The sequence below is a fragment of the Lithobates pipiens genome, unplaced genomic scaffold (assembly GCF_037356315.1).
Source record: "Lithobates pipiens isolate NorthernLeopardFrog02 unplaced genomic scaffold, aLitPip1_a1.2 Scaffold_19, whole genome shotgun sequence".
In the NCBI taxonomy this organism is placed as follows: Eukaryota; Metazoa; Chordata; class Amphibia; order Anura; family Ranidae; genus Lithobates; species Lithobates pipiens.
In genome coordinates, this window is record NW_027507764.1 from 333,770,469 (window position 1) to 333,789,643 (window position 19,175).

The 19,175-nt window shown below is 40.0% G+C and overlaps 1 protein-coding gene across 6 annotated transcripts in view; it reads right to left on the reverse strand.

Annotated features, from left to right (window-relative positions):
- The window catches only part of LOC143996796 (MARVEL domain-containing protein 3-like), a 168,942-nt gene that overhangs the window by 29,367 nt on the left and 120,400 nt on the right, over positions 1–19,175 (reverse strand). For 4 of the 6 annotated variants that reach the window (XM_077492071.1, XM_077492067.1, XM_077492066.1 and 1 more), the window contains 2 exons: positions 15,366–15,631; positions 11,922–12,097 (listed from right to left, as the gene is read on the reverse strand). In XM_077492071.1, coding sequence (XP_077348197.1) covers positions 11,922–12,097; positions 15,366–15,532 — 343 coding nt within the window. In that variant the 5' untranslated portion in view covers positions 15,533–15,631. The remainder of the gene's footprint in view (positions 1–11,921; positions 12,098–15,365; positions 15,632–19,175) is intronic. The other 2 variants (XM_077492069.1, XM_077492070.1) reach the window with 1 other exon arrangement.

Here is a 19,175-nt window from a genome sequence, read left to right on the forward strand (position 1 = left end):
GGAACCAGATATGCGTGGCCAGGGAGCGTGATCGTGTGCACGAGAGCAAGAATAGTGATTTGTGTGTGAAAACACACAAATTCCTGCACTGTCAGGAGAGAAGAGACATATCATTTGTTCCTACCAAGTAGGAAAAACTATATGTCTCTTCCTCTGATCACTCCTATCCCCCCCACAGTTAGAACACACCCATGGAACACACATTTAACCCCTTCCCTGCCAGTGACATTTACACAGTAAAATTTTTTATAGCACTGATCACTGTATAAATGTCAATGGTCCCCAAAATGTGTCAAAATGTGTCAAAAGTGGCCGATCTGTCTGCCGCAATGTCACAGTACTGCTAAAAATTGCAGATCACCGCCATTACTAGTAGAAGAAATAATAATAATTTCACCAAAAATATGTAGAAGAATATATAAAAATATCGGCCTAAACTGAGGAAAAAATTTGTTTTTTAAAAACATTTTTGGGGATATTATAGCAAAAATTTGAAAATATTGTTTTTTTTTTTCAAAACTGTCGATCTTTTTTTTTATAGCACAAAAAATAAAAACTGCAGAGGTGATCAAATACCACTAAAAGAAAGCTCTATTTGTGAGAAAAAAGGACATCAATTTTGTTTGGATACAGTTTAATTATTTTTTTTTGTTTAGCACTATTTAGCACATCTTCCTACCCTTCTTTAAAGCGGAGGTCCACCCTAAAGTGGACCTTCCGCTCATTGGAATCCTCCCCCCCCTCCGGGGCCACAATTGGCACCTTTCAGGGGGGAGGGGGTGCAGATACCTGTACAGTACAGGTATCTGCACCCACTTCCGGGATAGCTCTCTGCGGAAAGGGGCGTAGATCTACGCCCCTTTCCAAAAGTTCCCCGCTGCCTGCTGGGAAACACACAGATCCCAGAGGCAGCGGGTCCATCCTTATTGCGCAGCGCGACTCGCGCATGCGCAGTAGGGAACCGGGAAATGAAGCCGAAAGGCTCCACTTCCTGATTCCCATACCCAAGATGGCGGCGGCAGCACCCGAGAGACGATCGAGACATTGGATTCGGGTGCCGACATCGCGGGCGCGCTGGGCGGGTAAGTGTCCTTTTTTTAAAAGTCAGCAGCTGCAGTATTTGTAGCTGCTGGCTTTAAAAAAAAAAAAAAAAAAAAAAACGGCGGAACTCCCGGCGGACTCCCGCTTTAAGTATTGTCAGTTCATCTTGTGTTCATTCAGTAAACATTGTTGCTCATTGCGGTTTGCCTAACACTGCTACACAACAAAAAAGTTAAGATTCTACCTTATTTTCAGGTCTAGTCACGGGGATCACCAAGGCAAATAGAGCGAGTTTCCCTCACTAGGGACGGTTATAAAAACCCAAGAGGGGCCAACTAATCACTATCCAAATTTTATTACAATATATATAATATATATGGTTATACCTATAACTGTGACTCTTTTACAACAGGAAACTGCAGTAGCACATGGGAGCGTCAGAGAAAGGCTGCAGGTCAGTCTACCAAATATGTAAAAAGTGGTGTGACTGAAAAAAAAAAAATACAGATATTCTTATAAAGCAAAGGAGTATAGTATAACTAACGCCTATTATTAGAGGGGCCACACAAAATGTCCTATTGCACTAAGACAGGTACAAAATAACTTAAGTTAGTTTCCAGCTAAATATGCAGAGAAAAACTTAGCAAGAGTTTTAGCTCCAACGGTTAATCCAAAAGGGCCTTCAGATGTATTTAGGGCTTGCTACAAACATTTACTTGCGTGTGCAAGACTAAGTTTAGGTTCACATCTATGCAGCTGCGCTTTTTTCAGACACATTTTGCAGTGCGTTTTGCGTTTTTTTTTTCTCTAAACACACTGTATAAGGAGGGGGGCAGGACGCTGGCCGCTGTGTCCTTAACAACTAATGAGTCATCAGCTGTCAGCTAACAGCTGAATGTAAAAAAAAGAAAAAAAAAGAAGTAAAATTGCCAGCAAAAAAAAAAAGAATCTGGAAAAAAAAAAAATGAAAAATGCTGGGTATGGATTGGAAGGCATGGGGATAAAATCCGACTTGAAGTCCAACTTCAATGAACAAGATTTGACAATACCAGGCCCTTGGAGTTTGGTATGAATCTTAAGGGGAAACTCCACGCCAAATAAAAAAAAGAAATGGTATAGGGTATCCATTCCAAGACCATTCCAGACCCTTTGGTTTGGTATGGAATTAAAGGGAACCCCCCCAAGAGAACTCTGCAAGACAGCGAGTACAGTAGGTCTGTGAATAATGTATGCAAGCAACTGAAAGATGACAAGTGGTTCAGATGTGAAGTTTGCAATTGCAAAGCTAAACAATGCCAATTACTGTCAGAAACCATGAATCAGACTGAAACAGAAGAAAAAGTTAAATTTCACTTGTTTAATAATAATAATAATAATAATGAAAAAAAGGTAAATAGAGTAAATGTAGTCAAAACATAGCCAGAGTTCAGGAACTGGAACGGATAGTCAGACAAGCCAAAACGTAAGCGAGCCAGAGATGAGCAAGCAGGATCTGGAGCCAGAAGGAATGTCACCCAAGCAAGTATAACTCATGTGGGAGAAATACACACTCACCAGATAACTAAGTAAAATAAACCTTGTATTAATCAGATCCTTTGGGAAGCGATATACATGATCCTTCTCTTAGACTCACTCCTTAGATGTCTCCTTATGCTTATATGATAAAACTCATCGGAAGCAAAATATACTGTATATCATAGCGTAATATGTTTAATAAACCAGGTATCAATTGTGATAAAATGTGGACTTACATTTTTAGGTGCTAATAAGTCAGCACCAACATGTAGTCAGTAGAACAGAAACAATGCTGTTCCTTCAAATTGCAGCATGTGTTCCAAAACACCAGAAATCAGAACTGGAATTGAAGTCAGTGCGGGTGAATGCACAGCCTCAATGCATTTTGCGATCAACACGTCATCAGGAAGCTAAGCTTCTGATGTATATCGTTTCCCAAAGGATCTGATTAAATACGAGGTTTAATTGTTATCTGGTGAGTGTGTATTTCTCCCACACAAGTGATGGCGGAGCACAGATAACTAAGATTACCTGTCACTACACATACTTTCATCTTGTTTTGATGCTTGGATTTCTATTGAGGACTTTTTCATCTTTTGATTCACTATATTGATATTTATTATGCACTAATTGATTGTTTATTTCTAATTTGAGCTAGCGCCAAGCTTTCTATTTTATTTTTAAACCATATGTAATATATGTTTAAAATCTTTTTCATACTGCACATACATTTCATACATAAACAAATTTTTTTTTAAAAAGTTCAGAACGGATTAACCTGATTTACATTGAACTCTATGGGAAAATTTGCCTTGGTTCGCTATCCACAATAGAAAGAGTCAAAGCAACCACAAAAGGAAACTACATCATGCAGTAGCACCTTTAAAGTAACAGAAAGCGGCAAGCCACGCGGCTGGTGCATATACTCAGGTGCGACAAGCCACATGACTAGCCATGAGACCTTCTTCACAAACATTGATTACAGTGCAAAAGACAAAGTTGTCCTAGCAAATGGGAAAAGCATCACCTCAGAAGGTAAAGGCCAGAGCTTCCTTAACTGCATTACACCACAAGGAGGCCACCACAGTATCCTTGTAAAGAAAATGCTGTATGTTCCAGAACTAGAAGGCAGCCTTCTATCAGTGAAAAGTCTTTGCAAAACAATAGTCTCACAGTTAAGTTCCAGGGTGACGAATGCACAATTCACAATAATAAGCAAATTCCTTGCAAAAGGAAAACTGGATGATCACCGATACAGGCTCATCACCACAGACCAGCAAGCCAATATAGTCTCTAATGACCTACACAGAAAACGTATTCACTTACGGCACAGGCAGCTGGGGCACAGAAGTCCAGAAGCTATACAGAACATTATAAAGAGAGGTCTATCAGAAGATTTAACAAAGTGCTCATGAAATGCAAGTGCTGTATTGAAGCAAAAGCCACATGTATTCTCTTTCCACAGGCTTCTCATAGAAAAACTACCCTGAAGCTCATACACAGTGACGTATGCAGTCCAATGAAAATCCCCACGTTAGGCAGGAACAGATATCTGCTAACCTTCATTCATGATTATTGCAGGTACACACCTACTTATCTGATGAAACACAAGAATGAAACATCAAAAGAAACTTCAAGAGTTTCTTGCCATGTCTAGCAACAAATTCCAACAGAAACCTGGAATAATATGCAACGACTATGGTGGAGAATACATAAGCAAAGAAGTGGCCTCATACCTGAAGGAATAGTACACCAGACAACTACACCATACACTCAAAAACGGTGTAGCAGAAAAGAAAAAAAAAATACACTCTTATAGAAATGGTCAGATACATGTTGTTGGATGCCAACCTACCTCACAAGTACTCGGGAGAAGCCGTCATGACTGCAATCTAACTACAGAACAGACTACCCTCAAGAGCCATTAAAAGTATTCCATTTGAAATGTGGCATGGATCAAAGCCTAGAATAGGGCACATCAGAGTGTTTCGATGTAAAGCATTTGCCTATGTTCCAAGTGAAAAACGATCCAAACTGGAGAACAGAACCATAGAGGGCATTCTAGTAGGCTACATTGTGAAAACTAAGGGTTAGAGTTACAGAATCCTACACCCAAAGACTGACAAAGTGACAATAAGCCGTATCGTTTATTTTGGTTAGAGCCCATCAGCAGAAACATCAATTCCTGAAAGCAGTGAAGTGACTATGCCCAGCAAACCAGAAGAAAAGGTCAACCAAAGCGAACCTGTGCAGGAATCAGAACAAGAGCTGGAACTCACATTGCCCAAGTTCCCCACCAGATCCTGTTGAACTGCCTGAAATCAGAAGATCCCCTCAGACTACAAAGGGGATACCACCCCGCAAGCTGTCATACACTGTCAAAACACACAGTATACTTTAACCAACATCCTGGGAAGACATGGAAGAAATGGAGAAAGGCAGCAGAAGAAGAATTAAAGTTGCTTCAAGAAAATAAAACCTGGATACTCACAGAGCTCTCTCCTAACCGAAAAACTATAGAAATTAAAGTCAGACGCAGAAGGGAATATCTACAAATACAAAGCCAGACTAGTTGCCAAGGGTTACTCCCAGAAATTAGATGAAGATTACGGCCCGCAATTGCCTTGTACACAGGCAGAACGGGGAAATGCCTATGCAAACAAGGCATTTGTTTGTTCTGACAAGAGACATGACAGAGATATACTGTTCCAAGTGGTCGGGAACAGTGATGGCTGTCATGTCCCAGTAAGCCCATCCCCCACACTTAGAAATGCTCATAGGGAACACAGTTAACCCATTGATCACCCCCTAGTGTTAACCCCTTCCCTGCCAGTGACATTTATACAATAATCAGTGGCTATTTATAGTAACCAGGTTCCCTTGCATTTTCTACAGGAATAGAGCACCTGCCTTCAGTGTTTGAAATCCTTTGTTACCTGTTGAGCTAATCCAGTTATCCTATGGAAAGACAGCCTAGTGATTTTCTGGTAGCCAGAGACAGTTTGAAGTCCTCAAGTTGCATTCAAGTTACAATTCTGGGCATCCGATAACTTTCCATCCCTATCTAAGTTCATCCCCTAATAAATCAAAAACAAAACAAAAAGCACCCTGGACTGGTTTTTGACTACTGAGTGAATGCCAGTAAATTCCTGTTGCCCGGCTGTGCATGTGAGAGGGACAGGGCCGTCTTTAAGGCAGGGCAAAAGGGGCAGCTGCCCTGGGCCCATTGTTGTGGGGCCCAAAGCAGCTGCCTCATACTTGCCAACTATACCAGTTTAAATTCCCTTGTCCCTTGAAGTTTTAGTCCTGTGCTGTGTTGATATCTCAGTGTGAAGTTCTGTTACTAATGCTACCCAGCTCTGCCCTATTGCCATGTACAGATGACTCACCTGCAGACCATGTGTTTACATGTAAATAAGCTGCATTGATATGTAAATAGTGGCCACATTAATATGTAAATAGTCATGGACCCCGACAATGATATGTAAATAGAGGCGGAATTCATACTTATACCATGACGCCCTGGGGTCACATCCACCATGTCATGAATCTTCAGTAATGTCTCATGCCCTGTCTGCCTGCTTACTTCTCCGCTTGTGTTCAGCTTAAGAGACTGTGCACTGTTCACCTGTGTGTTCAAGTAATCTTCCCTCAGCATGGCTCCACCCCAGCCTCTAACAGGAAACACTATTTAAGCTTGTGCACTGCAAGCCAGCCTTGCCAATCAACATTAGTGTGTTAGGCTTCCAGTGTGGTTCTTGCCTTGTGCTCTACATATTATTCTGTATAATGACCTTGGCTTGTTCTCGGACTATCCCTGTCCACTTGATACCCTGACCTTTGGCGTGTTTTGTCTATCCCTGTCTGCTCGTTGCCCCAACCCTTGGTTTGTTCTCCTGACTATCCCTTGTTTGCCTGGAATGCATGTAAATATATTTAAAAAAATAATAGAACAAAGTGGTACTCTAATTGTGCCTCAGAGGAGTACAAAAAATTTAAAGACAATATAATTATACAAAAATAAATACATTTTTATTTTTTTTAAAACACAATTTAAGATACATTAGTGTCTTAATGATTCAATTTGAGTTCAGGGATGTGCTAGTTCCCAGCAGGTTATAGAGAAAATTGCCTACGTGTTTTAGAGGTGATTCTGCTTTGTCAGGATCTTGAGGATAGCACAGATGTAAACGTTGTGTGAATTCTACAAAAAGAGTTTGGATGAATGCACCATATATCATATAATTAATGTAAATACACAATGATGCAATCAACATAGATATGTTAATCTATTTGCCTTTACATACACTTACATCAGAAAATATAAACATTACAACAAATATTAATAAGATTCCTATACCACATACACTATATATATATATATATATATATATATATATATATATATATATATATATATATATATATATATATATATATATATATATATATATATATATATATATATATATATATATATATATATATATATACCCTCAAAAGTGTACCGACATTTTTTTACATATAGTAACTTAAATACAAAAGGTCAGAATAGATGAAACCAGATAACTATGTAGCAAATAGAGTGCAAAATTTCCATGGCATGCCCCTCAACGCACCAAAAAAGACTGCAAATGGAGAACGCCAGCTCAGTGGGGCAGGTGAGGCCTGGGAGCCCATGGGAATACGTCTCCCCACTTGGGTAAACAAAAATGGAGGGGCTCCTATATGTGTAAAAAGTTGATAGGTGAAAAATAATAAATACGGTGGTAAAAATTTTTTAAAATAATAATATAAGTATTAAAGTTAGCTTACCAAGTGAGAACGTGGAAGTTAGGACAAACCTAGTTGTGGGGTTGAAGCACTGGGGGCACAGAAGTAATTTTTTACAGAGAAATTAAAATCAAGGATTTCAATTGTGATGAAAGGTAGTGTGTGTATAAACTTTTAAAACGTGTCCCAGAATGGAAAGGGGAGTATGATTTGCAGCCAAGAGTTGTCTAATCCAAACAGACAAAAAGAATATTAGTTTGAGAGGAAAGACGGCTAGTGAGTGAAAAAGCACGTAAAAATAAACAATAAATAAATAAATAAAATACCTACAATTTTATACCCACGGTCTATTTTTTTTTTTACCGCCGTATTTATTATTATTATTTTTCACCAATCAACTTTTTGGACATATAGGAGCCCCTCCATTTTTGTTTGCCCAGGTGAGGAGAAGTATTCTCATGGGCTTCCAGGCCCCACCTGCCCCACTGAGCTGGCATTCTCCAGTTGCGGTCTTCTTTGGTGAGTTGAGGGGCATGCCATAGAAATTTTGTACTGTACTATATGTACACTTTTGGGTATATATATATATATATATATATATATATATATATATATATATATATATATATATATATATATATATATACACACACACATACATACATACATATATATATATACACACACACACACACTATGACTATGCTTATATATTTAATATCTTTTAATGTGGTATAGGAATCTCATATTGGTGTAATGTTTATATTTTCTGATATAAGTGTATGTAAAGACAAATTAACATATCTATGTTGATTGCATCATTATGTATTTACATTAATTATATGATATATGGTACATTCATCAACACTCTATTTGTAGAATTCACACAACGTTTACATCTGTGCTATCCTCAAGGCCCTGATGAAGCGGAATCACACATGAAACGCGTATGCCATTTGCTGTATTTCTGCATTTTCTGCCCCCAGATGATGCTTTTTTAAGTGAAACGCGCCGGGACTGTATGCTGATTCCCTTATTACCGCTGATGTGTATTTTGAAGTGCTCTTATCTATGTGGAGTATGTAAGTGCAATTCTTATATAAATTTCTAATAAAAAATTCCCTACGGAATTACACTATGTGCCCCTTTCTCCTCCTTCCATATCTTCCTGGTGGGGTTTATTCCTCAATGCATCTCTAGCTTATCATATTCAATGCCTATGAGAGTGACTACCTGGAAGCTATATCCATATTGGAAACCTGGATCATCAGGGCCATCGTATTAAGCCTGTTTGACACATTAGGTGTATACCCAAGTGTGTCCACGCTTTCTGGTAAGTGGCTATTGCTTCTGGTGGTGGATTTCTCTCATCACATATCTTTATTTGGATATTCACACAAAGTCTCACTTTTGTGCATTATTCACGTTTACATTGGATGTCACGTTTATATTGGATGTCACACGTTTGGACTTTATATTATTGAAACATTTTCCCCTTTTTTAGAGTTTATATGGGACCTTATCATTTTTACTATATTATATATGTCACTATATATACACTTTTTTGAGTGATGTGTATACATATTTATTTCACTTTTATTTTAGCGCTGCACTTTGCTTTACAAATACGTTTTTCTATTACACCTCTAGTGCTGGCTGCTAATATTTGGACAGCATGGTATATACATTTGCTTCGTTCAATTTTCTGTATAACCTGCTGGGAACTAGCACATGCCTGAACTCAAACTGAATTATTAAGACTGTAATGTATCTTAAATTTTGTTTTTTAAAAAATTTAAAATTGTTTATTTTTGTATAATTATATTGTCTTTCAATTTTTTGTACTCCTCTGGAGGCACGATTAGAGTCCCACTTTGTTCTATTATTTTTTTTAAATATATTTACATATATCTTCTGGGATGGTACCTCTGTAGGATTGGTGTTACACACCCACCCCACCCCTACACATGTCCTGGAATCCAGCTTCCTCTCTATCCACCAGTAGTCAGCCACGAGCGTGAGCTGGGAGACCAGGGGGGGCTGCAACCTGGAATCAGCTGCAGCGAAGGCCATCCTCACCATCAGAGACACTGGTGAAAACCTGCTGCATCTTAGACTCGGTGCCCTGCGGAATTGAATGCTCTAGCTCCCAGAGTAATCCATGCTGGTGCTCCAGTAGACCTGCTTTCCTCAACTACCCTGAGCTCCATCCGCAGCAGTCAGCGGAAGGGTCCACTACCTTAGCGCTGCGTCCCTACCCCCAACGATGTGACCTGACAGACCATCACTTCTGCTGAATGCTGCCCACTGGGGAGGTAAAGGGTCATGCTTGAAAGTCCTGCCTACAACTGTGGTCATTAAGCCTAACATCAGCCTGTTCTACAAAGGTAAGCAAATTGGAGGTGGAATGCTTTTTCAAAATATCATGATGCCACAGCTCCATGAATTTTGGTGGCTGTGAATATGTACATCTCGGCAGATGTGTGAGGATGTCATTAACAATAAATGGCACTGCTGCGTATCTGCTAAAGGGCAGCACATTTCTGTGGTGTCAGGAAAGCAATTTAGCATGCGTTCCTGACACACAAATGTGAACGCAGGCTAAATGTCTCAGTTACATTAGTGGTCAGTGTAAATCCCAATTACATCGGTGACCAGTGTAGAAACTCCTCTTTATATTGGTAATCGATAAAAAAAAAAAAAAAAAAAAAAACTTGCATTTGTAGTTAGTTTGCAATACTCGCTTACATTGGTGGTCCATGTAGAAACCCCTTTTAAAATTAGTGGCGAGTATAAATCCATCCTTACATTGGTGGCTAGTGTGGAAATCCCCCTTTATTGGTTGTTGATGTATAATCCCCCATTACTTTGGTTGTCAGTGTAAATTCTTCATTACATTGGTGATCATTGTACATTTTCCTTTACATTGGTGGTAAGTGCAGAATTACCCGCACACTGGTGGTGAATGTAAATCCCCCTAACATTGGTGGTCAGTGTAGAAGTGTCACCTTACATTGGTGGTTAGTACAAATCTCCTCGACAATGGTTGTCAGTGTAAATTTCCCCTTACTTGGGGGTCATTGCAAATTCCCTTTACACTGGAGGTCAGTGTAAAGGCTCCTATTACAAAGGCGTCAGTGTAGAAATCCCTCTTTATATTGGTGGGTGGCGTAAAATCCCCTTTACATGGTGGTTAGTGCAAATTCCCCCTCACATTAGTGGCCAGTGTAAATCTCCCATCACATTGGTGGTCAGTGTAGAATCCCCCACTATACACTTGCCAAAGATGTTCAGCTTTGCTCTACATGATTCATAATTTGCTAGCATACTTCCTCCTAACTAATCCAATCCCCCCACTACTGCCACTGATCCCATCAACCCCCCAGCATTGCCACTGATCACCCCCCCCCCTCCCCCAGCATCTGTCTATTGATGGGTCCCCTCACCTCCCCAGTACATGGTGTGCAGGTAGTGAGATGTGCTGTAACCTTTAGCAATCAATCAGTGAGCAGTAATGATGTGCAGTAACCTCTTGCAACCAATGATTGAACGGTAAGGATATGCAGTAACCTCTAGGACCCAATCAGTGAGCAGCAATAATGTGCATTAACCTCTAGCAAAGGATTAGCGAGTGGTAAGGGTGTCAAGTAACCTCTAGAAACTGGTGAGCAGTATTGATGGACAGTAATTTCTTGCATCTCTGGGTTTAATACTGCTTTAAGTTAGAATTCAGATCTTCCTATACCTAGTGATTAATCATAAGCATTCCAGAATTCAGTGATGACTTTCAGAGAGACTATTGATCCCTTATCCTTGCAAATCTGAATCCTCAAATCTTCCAACTGCCAAACATTTCTAAATCCTTGTGTATGTTATCTCACACTCATTCCTGCCACCTTATGAGTACTCATAATCACATGCAAAAAGATGGGTTTGGAGCTCTCCACTGCCTTCTGGTTTACCAGATCCTGTACATACAGAAGGAACAAGTCCAGTGATACAAGAACTACATGAATGCACTGCTTCCTCGCACTCTGTGTAGTTGGAGGCACAAGAGTCACAATACTGGTATATCTAGTGATGGGAGCAAAAAATAAAAAATAAATCAAAAACTATCTTATAGTTTCCAGAAGGCTGCAGATGATTTACTCTTTGTTCCCTCTAATTACCATACTAGTGGAATAGCAAAATTAATGAACTAATAGCTAAAGATCACTAGCTGGTAAGGCTGGCCATACACGGAGGAGAGTTTCTTTCCAGCAACCACAGGTTGAAGCCGTCCCCGCTGGGAGAAGATGCAGCAGCTGCTAGTGATAATCGCAAGAGAATCCGGCAGACCCAAGTTGGTGGATTGATCAACTTGGTACATTTAACCTGCCCATTAACAGTTTAGAATCTCGGCCGGTTCCTGCTGAACCAGCCGAGACTCAAACTGTGTATGGCCAGCCTAAGACATACAAATAGCACCCTTTAGTCATTTAGGTCAATAAGAAGCCGCATTGAAGGTAAAAGTATTTAAGGTGATGTAAAATATTTAGCAAACTGACTGCAATATCTCTTCAATTACAATTGTATATATTAAGCATAAATACCTCTTCTTGAACATAGATTGGAGCACTTTTCCGAGAAGGTCCGCTTCTCCACATGACTTCTGGGAGTAGAATGATTGTACTGTGAAGGGGTTGGTCTACCGTGCCTTGAAAGATGGTCTGAAACAACTGTTGGTGCTCTAGAATTTTGGCTTCGTACTGGTGTCTGTGAAGACAATCTGGATACAAAATACACATGAATGTTTTTTTATCTAAGAGCCATTTTGAAGTTTTCCCTTAAAGTGGTAGTATACCTCAGGCATGAAACATGAACAAAACAAATCCTTCTATACTGTGTACTTGTCTATTCAAAGCGCTGAGTGTTGAAGGGGTTAATTCTGGAACAGAGCACGACAGGAAAATTACATGGGACAGGGACATCACATGGGACAGAGCACATTACAGAGGACATTACATGGGACAGGGGATGTTACATGTGGCAGGACACATTACATGGGACATGACAGGAGACATTACACGGGGCAGGGCACATTACATGGGGCAGAGCATATTACATGGAACAGGGCACATGACAGGGGACATAACATGGGGTAGAGCACATGACAGGGGACATGGCAGTGGACATGGCAGTGGACATTACATGGGGCAGAGCACATTGCATGGGGCAGGGCACATGACTGGGGACATTACAGGGGGTAGAGCACATGGCACATGACAGGGAACATTACATGGGACAAGGCATATTATATGGGGCAGGCCACATTATTTGGGACAGACTGTTGGGCACATTGTGGGGGGACACATCTGGGCACACTTCAATACCGGCTTTTTTCATCTGGCTTCAGAACTCATTTCATATCTCTTTCAGTGGCACGCTGTTCCCCCTCAACCCCTCCTCCTCCTCCTATCCTGTCCACCCCAGATGATGTCACATACAACCACTCAGGAAGGACGGGAGGAGGGGCCGACCAGGGAACAGCGTGCTACAGCCTATAGGATACCAGCCACTTCCCTGCCTATCTCTGCCTGTGTATGTGTGATCCTCCTGTCAGCTGTCTGCCCCTGGGGGCCTCTCGCTGAACCCCTGACTTAGACCATCCTCTGCACCACCATCAACCTCATGTCTTCCATGCTGCGCTCCACAAGTGCTTCAAGCCTCGCTTTCAGATCGCTACTGCAGGGTAGTCTTCACGGTCACAATTGCAGACTGACAGCAGTGAGAGCCGGCAGTGCAGAGGACTGTCTATGTGGACAGCTTTACCAAAGATGCCTGCATACTTAGATGTGCCTCTTTTAATCATATACCATGTGAATTGCTAAATGTTGTATCATCATTAAACTAACCATATTGCTACACTTAGGAGGCACTTCTCTTTTATACTCTGTAGTTCCTGCTGGATTTTGCTTCTAAACCCCTTGTGGAGGCTTCCATTTGTGGAGGAACATTTTATGGTTACACATCCTATCCCATTGCTATAATCTTTGATATATGGGTGCTTTGGATTACAAGCAGGTTTCCAGAACAAATTATGCTCACAATCCAAGGTTTTTCTTGTTATAAATCTATAACAACACAGCGCTGAAAAACTTTATCCTAAATAATATAACTAACACAATAATATGTAGTGATAAATATGTGATTATTCTATAACCGTGAAATCAATTGTGCTGCCTCCTTTATATAAGAAACACGGTATATCTCTCCCATGAAGTCAAATCAATATTAATAGATTCCAGAAGGTGCTAGAACAATGCTATACATTCAAAGCATGAAATGTTAGTTCATTAAAAAGTCACTGCAATATAATATAACTGCCGATAGCCGCGTTGCAATCGTGTAGAAAAAAAAAAAAATATGATTATCTCACTCCGTAAGCAATCACCTCATGTGCTCACCCTATGTGAGTCTCACTCACCAGATGGATATGCCTTACATAAAAATGTTTGGCATAAATCCCTCAGAATACACCACTCATTCTGAAGGATCTTCCTATGAGGAGGAGGAGGAGGGAGGAGGAGGAGGATTCAATGCTGCATGTGTCCCCCACAAGTGCTTCAGTGAGAGCTGAGCGTTCATACACAGAACTGATCGCTCAGTTTTCCCCTCAGCTCTGAGCAGAGAGCCGAGACTGTCAGTCAACAGCTCTCTGCTTTGCCCCTCACTGGATCACTGGACTAGGGAGGGGAGGGAGCAGCTGGCTCAGTCTACCAGCGGCACAGCTGAGATGCTAAGCCAGCTGCTGATCCATGCATTTGGTGGATGCCGACTGTAGGATCGTTGCCTAGCCTGGACCAGCGGGTCACAGAGTGAAACAGGGTCACAGGAGTGCAGAACGAACTGTACTCCTGTGATCCATAGGAGACATATGGCAAAGAAAGCTTTGGCCATTTGTCTCCTTTAATTATCACTTTGCTAACTTTGGTAAAGCTGAAGTCTGGGTAGACATATGAACATAAAGATAACATAAAGATAAAATGCATGTATGGGGGCTATTTAAGTTGCCATAAGACTTGCAATTTTGTCCATTTAGTCCTGAGATTTACACATCTGTTTCACACAGCACACCAGTAGGATGATACCTTTTACTCTGTTACAAGGAATATACAGCCAAGTGTACTAGAGGAAGCAAAAAGTATACATTTCTAGTAGAGATAGGTTTAAGAACTCTGTAAATGATTTATTACTGTGTTTTGGGGCATGAGGGAGATTTCTCCTGACTTCCTGTCTTAGTACTCATAGTCAGGCAGGATTTAAAGGGGTTGTAAAGTCTCATGGTTTTTCATCTATGCAAGGTGAAAAACATGTGTTGCAGCCACCCCCCCCCCCCTTTTTCTTCCCTGAACCCAATTGTTCCACATGAGGATGAGCCCAGTGGCTCCAGCCGCTGTCTTGGGTTCTCATTGGATGGATTGATAGCAGCAGCGGGGAAGAGGGGGGTGGGGATGGGGCCGTGTCCTGCTGTCTGTGTCAATGAACGCACCAGCGGGTGCCCCTAGGGAAAGAGTCTCTCAGTGGGGGAGAACCGATGAAGAGGAGGAGTCAGGAGTGCCGTTGGGGCACCCCAGAAAAACCCTTGCACAAAGCAGGTAAGTATAACATGTTTGTTATTTAAAAAAAAATTAAAATAAATAAAAAACAAATCACTTTAAAACCTGACATGAAAATAACCTCAACAGACACAAACAAACCTGACAGATAATTGAATCCTTGCTTGTTATAAATGAAGTCAGGGTTCAAGTCTGATCTTATACATCCAAGCATATAAGTAAAAAGTACATGGTTCTTTACTTTTGTTTAATGGTCCTACAACTTGAGAGCTATATCGGAGCCCAATATGTTACACAGCCTAGACCAGCATCCAATCATACTGCAACTGTCACTTTTTTTTTGTATGTGATGGAAGAGCAAAGAAGTTGCTAGGGATAACTGTTCCTTCAAACATTTTAATAACAAATATGGCTTCAGAATTCCAACAGACACAATACCTTTCATGTGATTTCCTGTCTCTCCTTTCATGTTCAAGTTGGTATCTAGGATGGTCTTGATTTGTTGAACCATTGTGGCTGGGCCGTTCTCTCCTTGATCTATCATTGTATGATTTTTGGGGCGGTGGAATCCTGTTGCTATTTGCGCTTCTCTGGGAACGCGACATCGTTGTTCATAGAGGCACACAAGATGTGCAGCAGAGCAGTGAATCTTCTCAGTGCTAAGTTGAGAATGACATAGCTTACGAGTTACATCTGGAACTCCACTGTAATTAGCAGCAAAAAAAAATTGATACCATGTGTGTGGATAAAATTTTACATCATATGGTACTAGTAATCATTTTTTTACTCTCCAATTTTCCTTGCTACTATAATAATATAGCACAAAACAGCATAATGTACATTGGGATTTTAGTTTGCATAGCCATCTACAGCAAAAGTATGTTATCATGTTCTTATTAAATTCTACAATAAAGACGATTATACTAAAATACAAAACAGATAAGCAACTAACAGTGGATACAGGAAGATAACTTGTCTAATGTGTATCCTTACAGTGGATGTAAACCCTCACACATACCCAGTGAAGTGAACAACCTCAGCTGATACACAGGGATGAAACAAATTTCTCTACATAAGTTTTACATGCATATCTGCTGTCTTCATCTTGCTATATTCTTTAGAAAGTTCAGATCGTGTTAGGAGATTTTCTCTTCCTGTTCAGCACTGCAGTGAAGCCTGGCCATACAGCCAAGACAGCTGATTGGAGGACAGGCACACACACACCTTCTCCTCATTAGGTAGAGACTTTAAGAACTGTTTGTTGAATAGTTAAGTACTTTGCTAATCTATTTATAGCATCCACCCCCAACACAAAACTCAGGCTGCTTTTATCCAAGTTGACAGAGAACTTGTCAGAAGTTATCAGGCTGATAATAGAGGAACGAAGCAGGAGACAGCCACAGGACATAGTGCTTTGAAGAAAGATGAGAAGGCACTGCAGATATATGCATCCAACTCAAATTTCATGAATCAGGTTTACATCCACTTTAAACATATAGGGCCTGATTCAATAAAGGGTCAGGCCACACAAAATGTATAATTTTTTTTGTAGATGCTGGAAAGTTAAACCACGTTGCAATCTCGTACTCTCTCAGGGACTGTATTATTAAGAATTTAGGGGTGTGAATATCTGCTGTAGCCATTACTAGCAGTTCCTTTCTCCATGTTGAAATCTGTTATTTATATTGTAGTATTAAACATGCAAAAGGAGGAGCATGAACATGAAAGAGTAAGAGGGAACAAGAAAAAGTCCAAGTAGAAAGAAATAGAATCAGGAAATGTGACACATAATGAAATATCCAAGACACATAAGAAGACCAGGCCTGATTTGGTAGGCTCCATCTAGAAGTAAAATATGGTTGAATCGAGTCACTTTCGTGCGATAATTTATCCTTTAAATGGTGAAGTCAGCAATAATACAATCTAATCTCTAGTTAAATATATGCACCTGCCCAATTAAAATGAATGGGTAAAAAAAAAAAAGAGATATATAGATTAAGGGAAGCTTTAAACCATGTGTTGTGTTAACACATTTCTGTGTGTTAGGTGGGCTGTATTAAAGCAGCCCATTCATTTTATATGGGTTCGCAGGCCACCTCAAAAGTGAAAAAGGACTATTTTTTTTAAGGTTTTACAACACAATGATGAATGCCATCAGTGATTTTGTGGTGCACCAAAACACACGTTGGTGCAGTGTCAATGGGCATTGTGGTGCTATTGAAGTTCACTGGAGGTTTTTGTATTATTAAGCCTCCCATAACCCTCAGGAGCTATTTAAAGCCCACTGCCTACCTAAAAAACACCAAAAACATTTTATTTTTTTCTTCCCTAATGAATCTCCCAATATTTGCTAAAATTTCAGGGAAATAAATTTCAGCTTTATGTAGCCAGGTGCTGGACTACAGAAACATGGAGAAAGACACATGTCCTCTTTACAGTCAGTTTTACTTTTACTTTCTACTGTTCTGCTGTGTGTTGCTGCACTATACCTTTCAGTCGGCAGAGGAAGAAGTATAGTCAGAAAAGCCTATGGATTCCTATACAGAATGCTGCAGGATGATGGAAATTAAAGTGTGGGATAGCAGCCATAGAATAGGACACCCCACCACAAAAATGCACTCCGGATAAGTTCCGGATCAGTTTTTGCTTGCAGTTCCAATGCATTCATGATACAATTTGCTAGGTTCCAGTACAGTTCTGTGCAGAAAAAATGAAGCACACTCTACTTTTTTTTCTACAACAGAAACTGACTGGAAGCTGACTGCACTGGTGTGAACTATAGCCATTGGAATATATGGAAAACACTGTGCATGCATTTTTAGTGCAGAAAAAAAGCGCACGGACCTGCATCTGGTGTGAATGAGCAACTTAGTCATTTTGTATGCTGAACTGTGTTACCACAATTGTCAATCTATTTGTATTTGCTTGGCTATCGACTTTACTGAGTGATAATACATTAGGGATTATCTCTGCTAACTGGTTTGGTGCCTGCTTTTTTATGTAGCACTGTTAATGGGTAAGAGGAGTTATTTGCCATGTTTCACTGTGATTACTTGCTTTTACTCTCAACCTGGTGTATCAGAGGGGTTGAGGCCCTTTAGAAGGTCGAGACAAAGAACCAAAGACCCATTTTATTCAGCGGCTCCTGTGGGGGTAGCGCTACACTTACTTATTTGTAGTGATGAATGAATAAGTTTGGAAACAAGGCTAATCTGTGAACTGCAAATATTTTTATCATCTTAAAATTACTGTAATACGATTCCCCATAGACTGGAAAAATGTGAATAAAAATATTCAAAAGAATCAAAATATAATGAATCAGCCATTCTTTTTCGATTCGACCATCCCTGTACTCTGTGGCTATCAGCAGGTTTTCATATGTAAATACAAATATACACTAGTATATTATATAGTATTAGGTAAGCTCAAAAACATTTTTGCATTGTATGAACATTGTATTTTGCACAATATTGTCTTGGTGGAGCGTAGCCATTTAAATAACTGTATGTTCAGGAGGACATCAGAACCTTTCTTACAAAAAGGAAGAAATCTGTCAATACATCTCTGAAGCATTTACCATGAGAGTAATTTGTATATGGAAATGTGATATATTTTGCAGAGGAATTGAATGGCTTCATTGTATAAGCAGAATTTGAATTCTTTTTTTTATTTTTGGACTCCATTTCCTAGTATTGCATGCATTTCTTTTCATTTCCTTTTTTAAGCCCATCCCTTTGGCTTTTCAGGTTTATGAAACATACACATTTGTTTAAGACTATATTTAGCATTCATACTCCCCTAGGCATACAAGAACAAAGCATCTCCCCATACAGGATGTTCCCTATTGGTTAAAATTCTCACACATCAGAATCAGGGAAGTTAACTAGGACATGCTTTTGGAAGGAGCAAGCTGTTTGATTTGCTACAGAGTTGCCTATATACTGTATAAAAGAGTCTTTGGATAAATTAAAATACTGTTACAATCTTTATCTGCAAATTTTTGAGACTCTCATTTAAGTGAATCCATAGCCAAAACTTTTTGTTTTGTTTTGTATAGAGCAGGAAGGGTTGGAACTCAGATTTTACTGTACTCTGGAGGCAGATATGCCTTCACTTCCTGTTTTGTTGTCTCTGGGACAGGATATGAGTAGAAATCTTTATAACGGCAATAAAGACAGATTTATTTTTTGTTAGTTAAGTAGGGGGCTGTTAAAACCTCTGTCAGTATTTTATTGCCTTTTTCTGTTG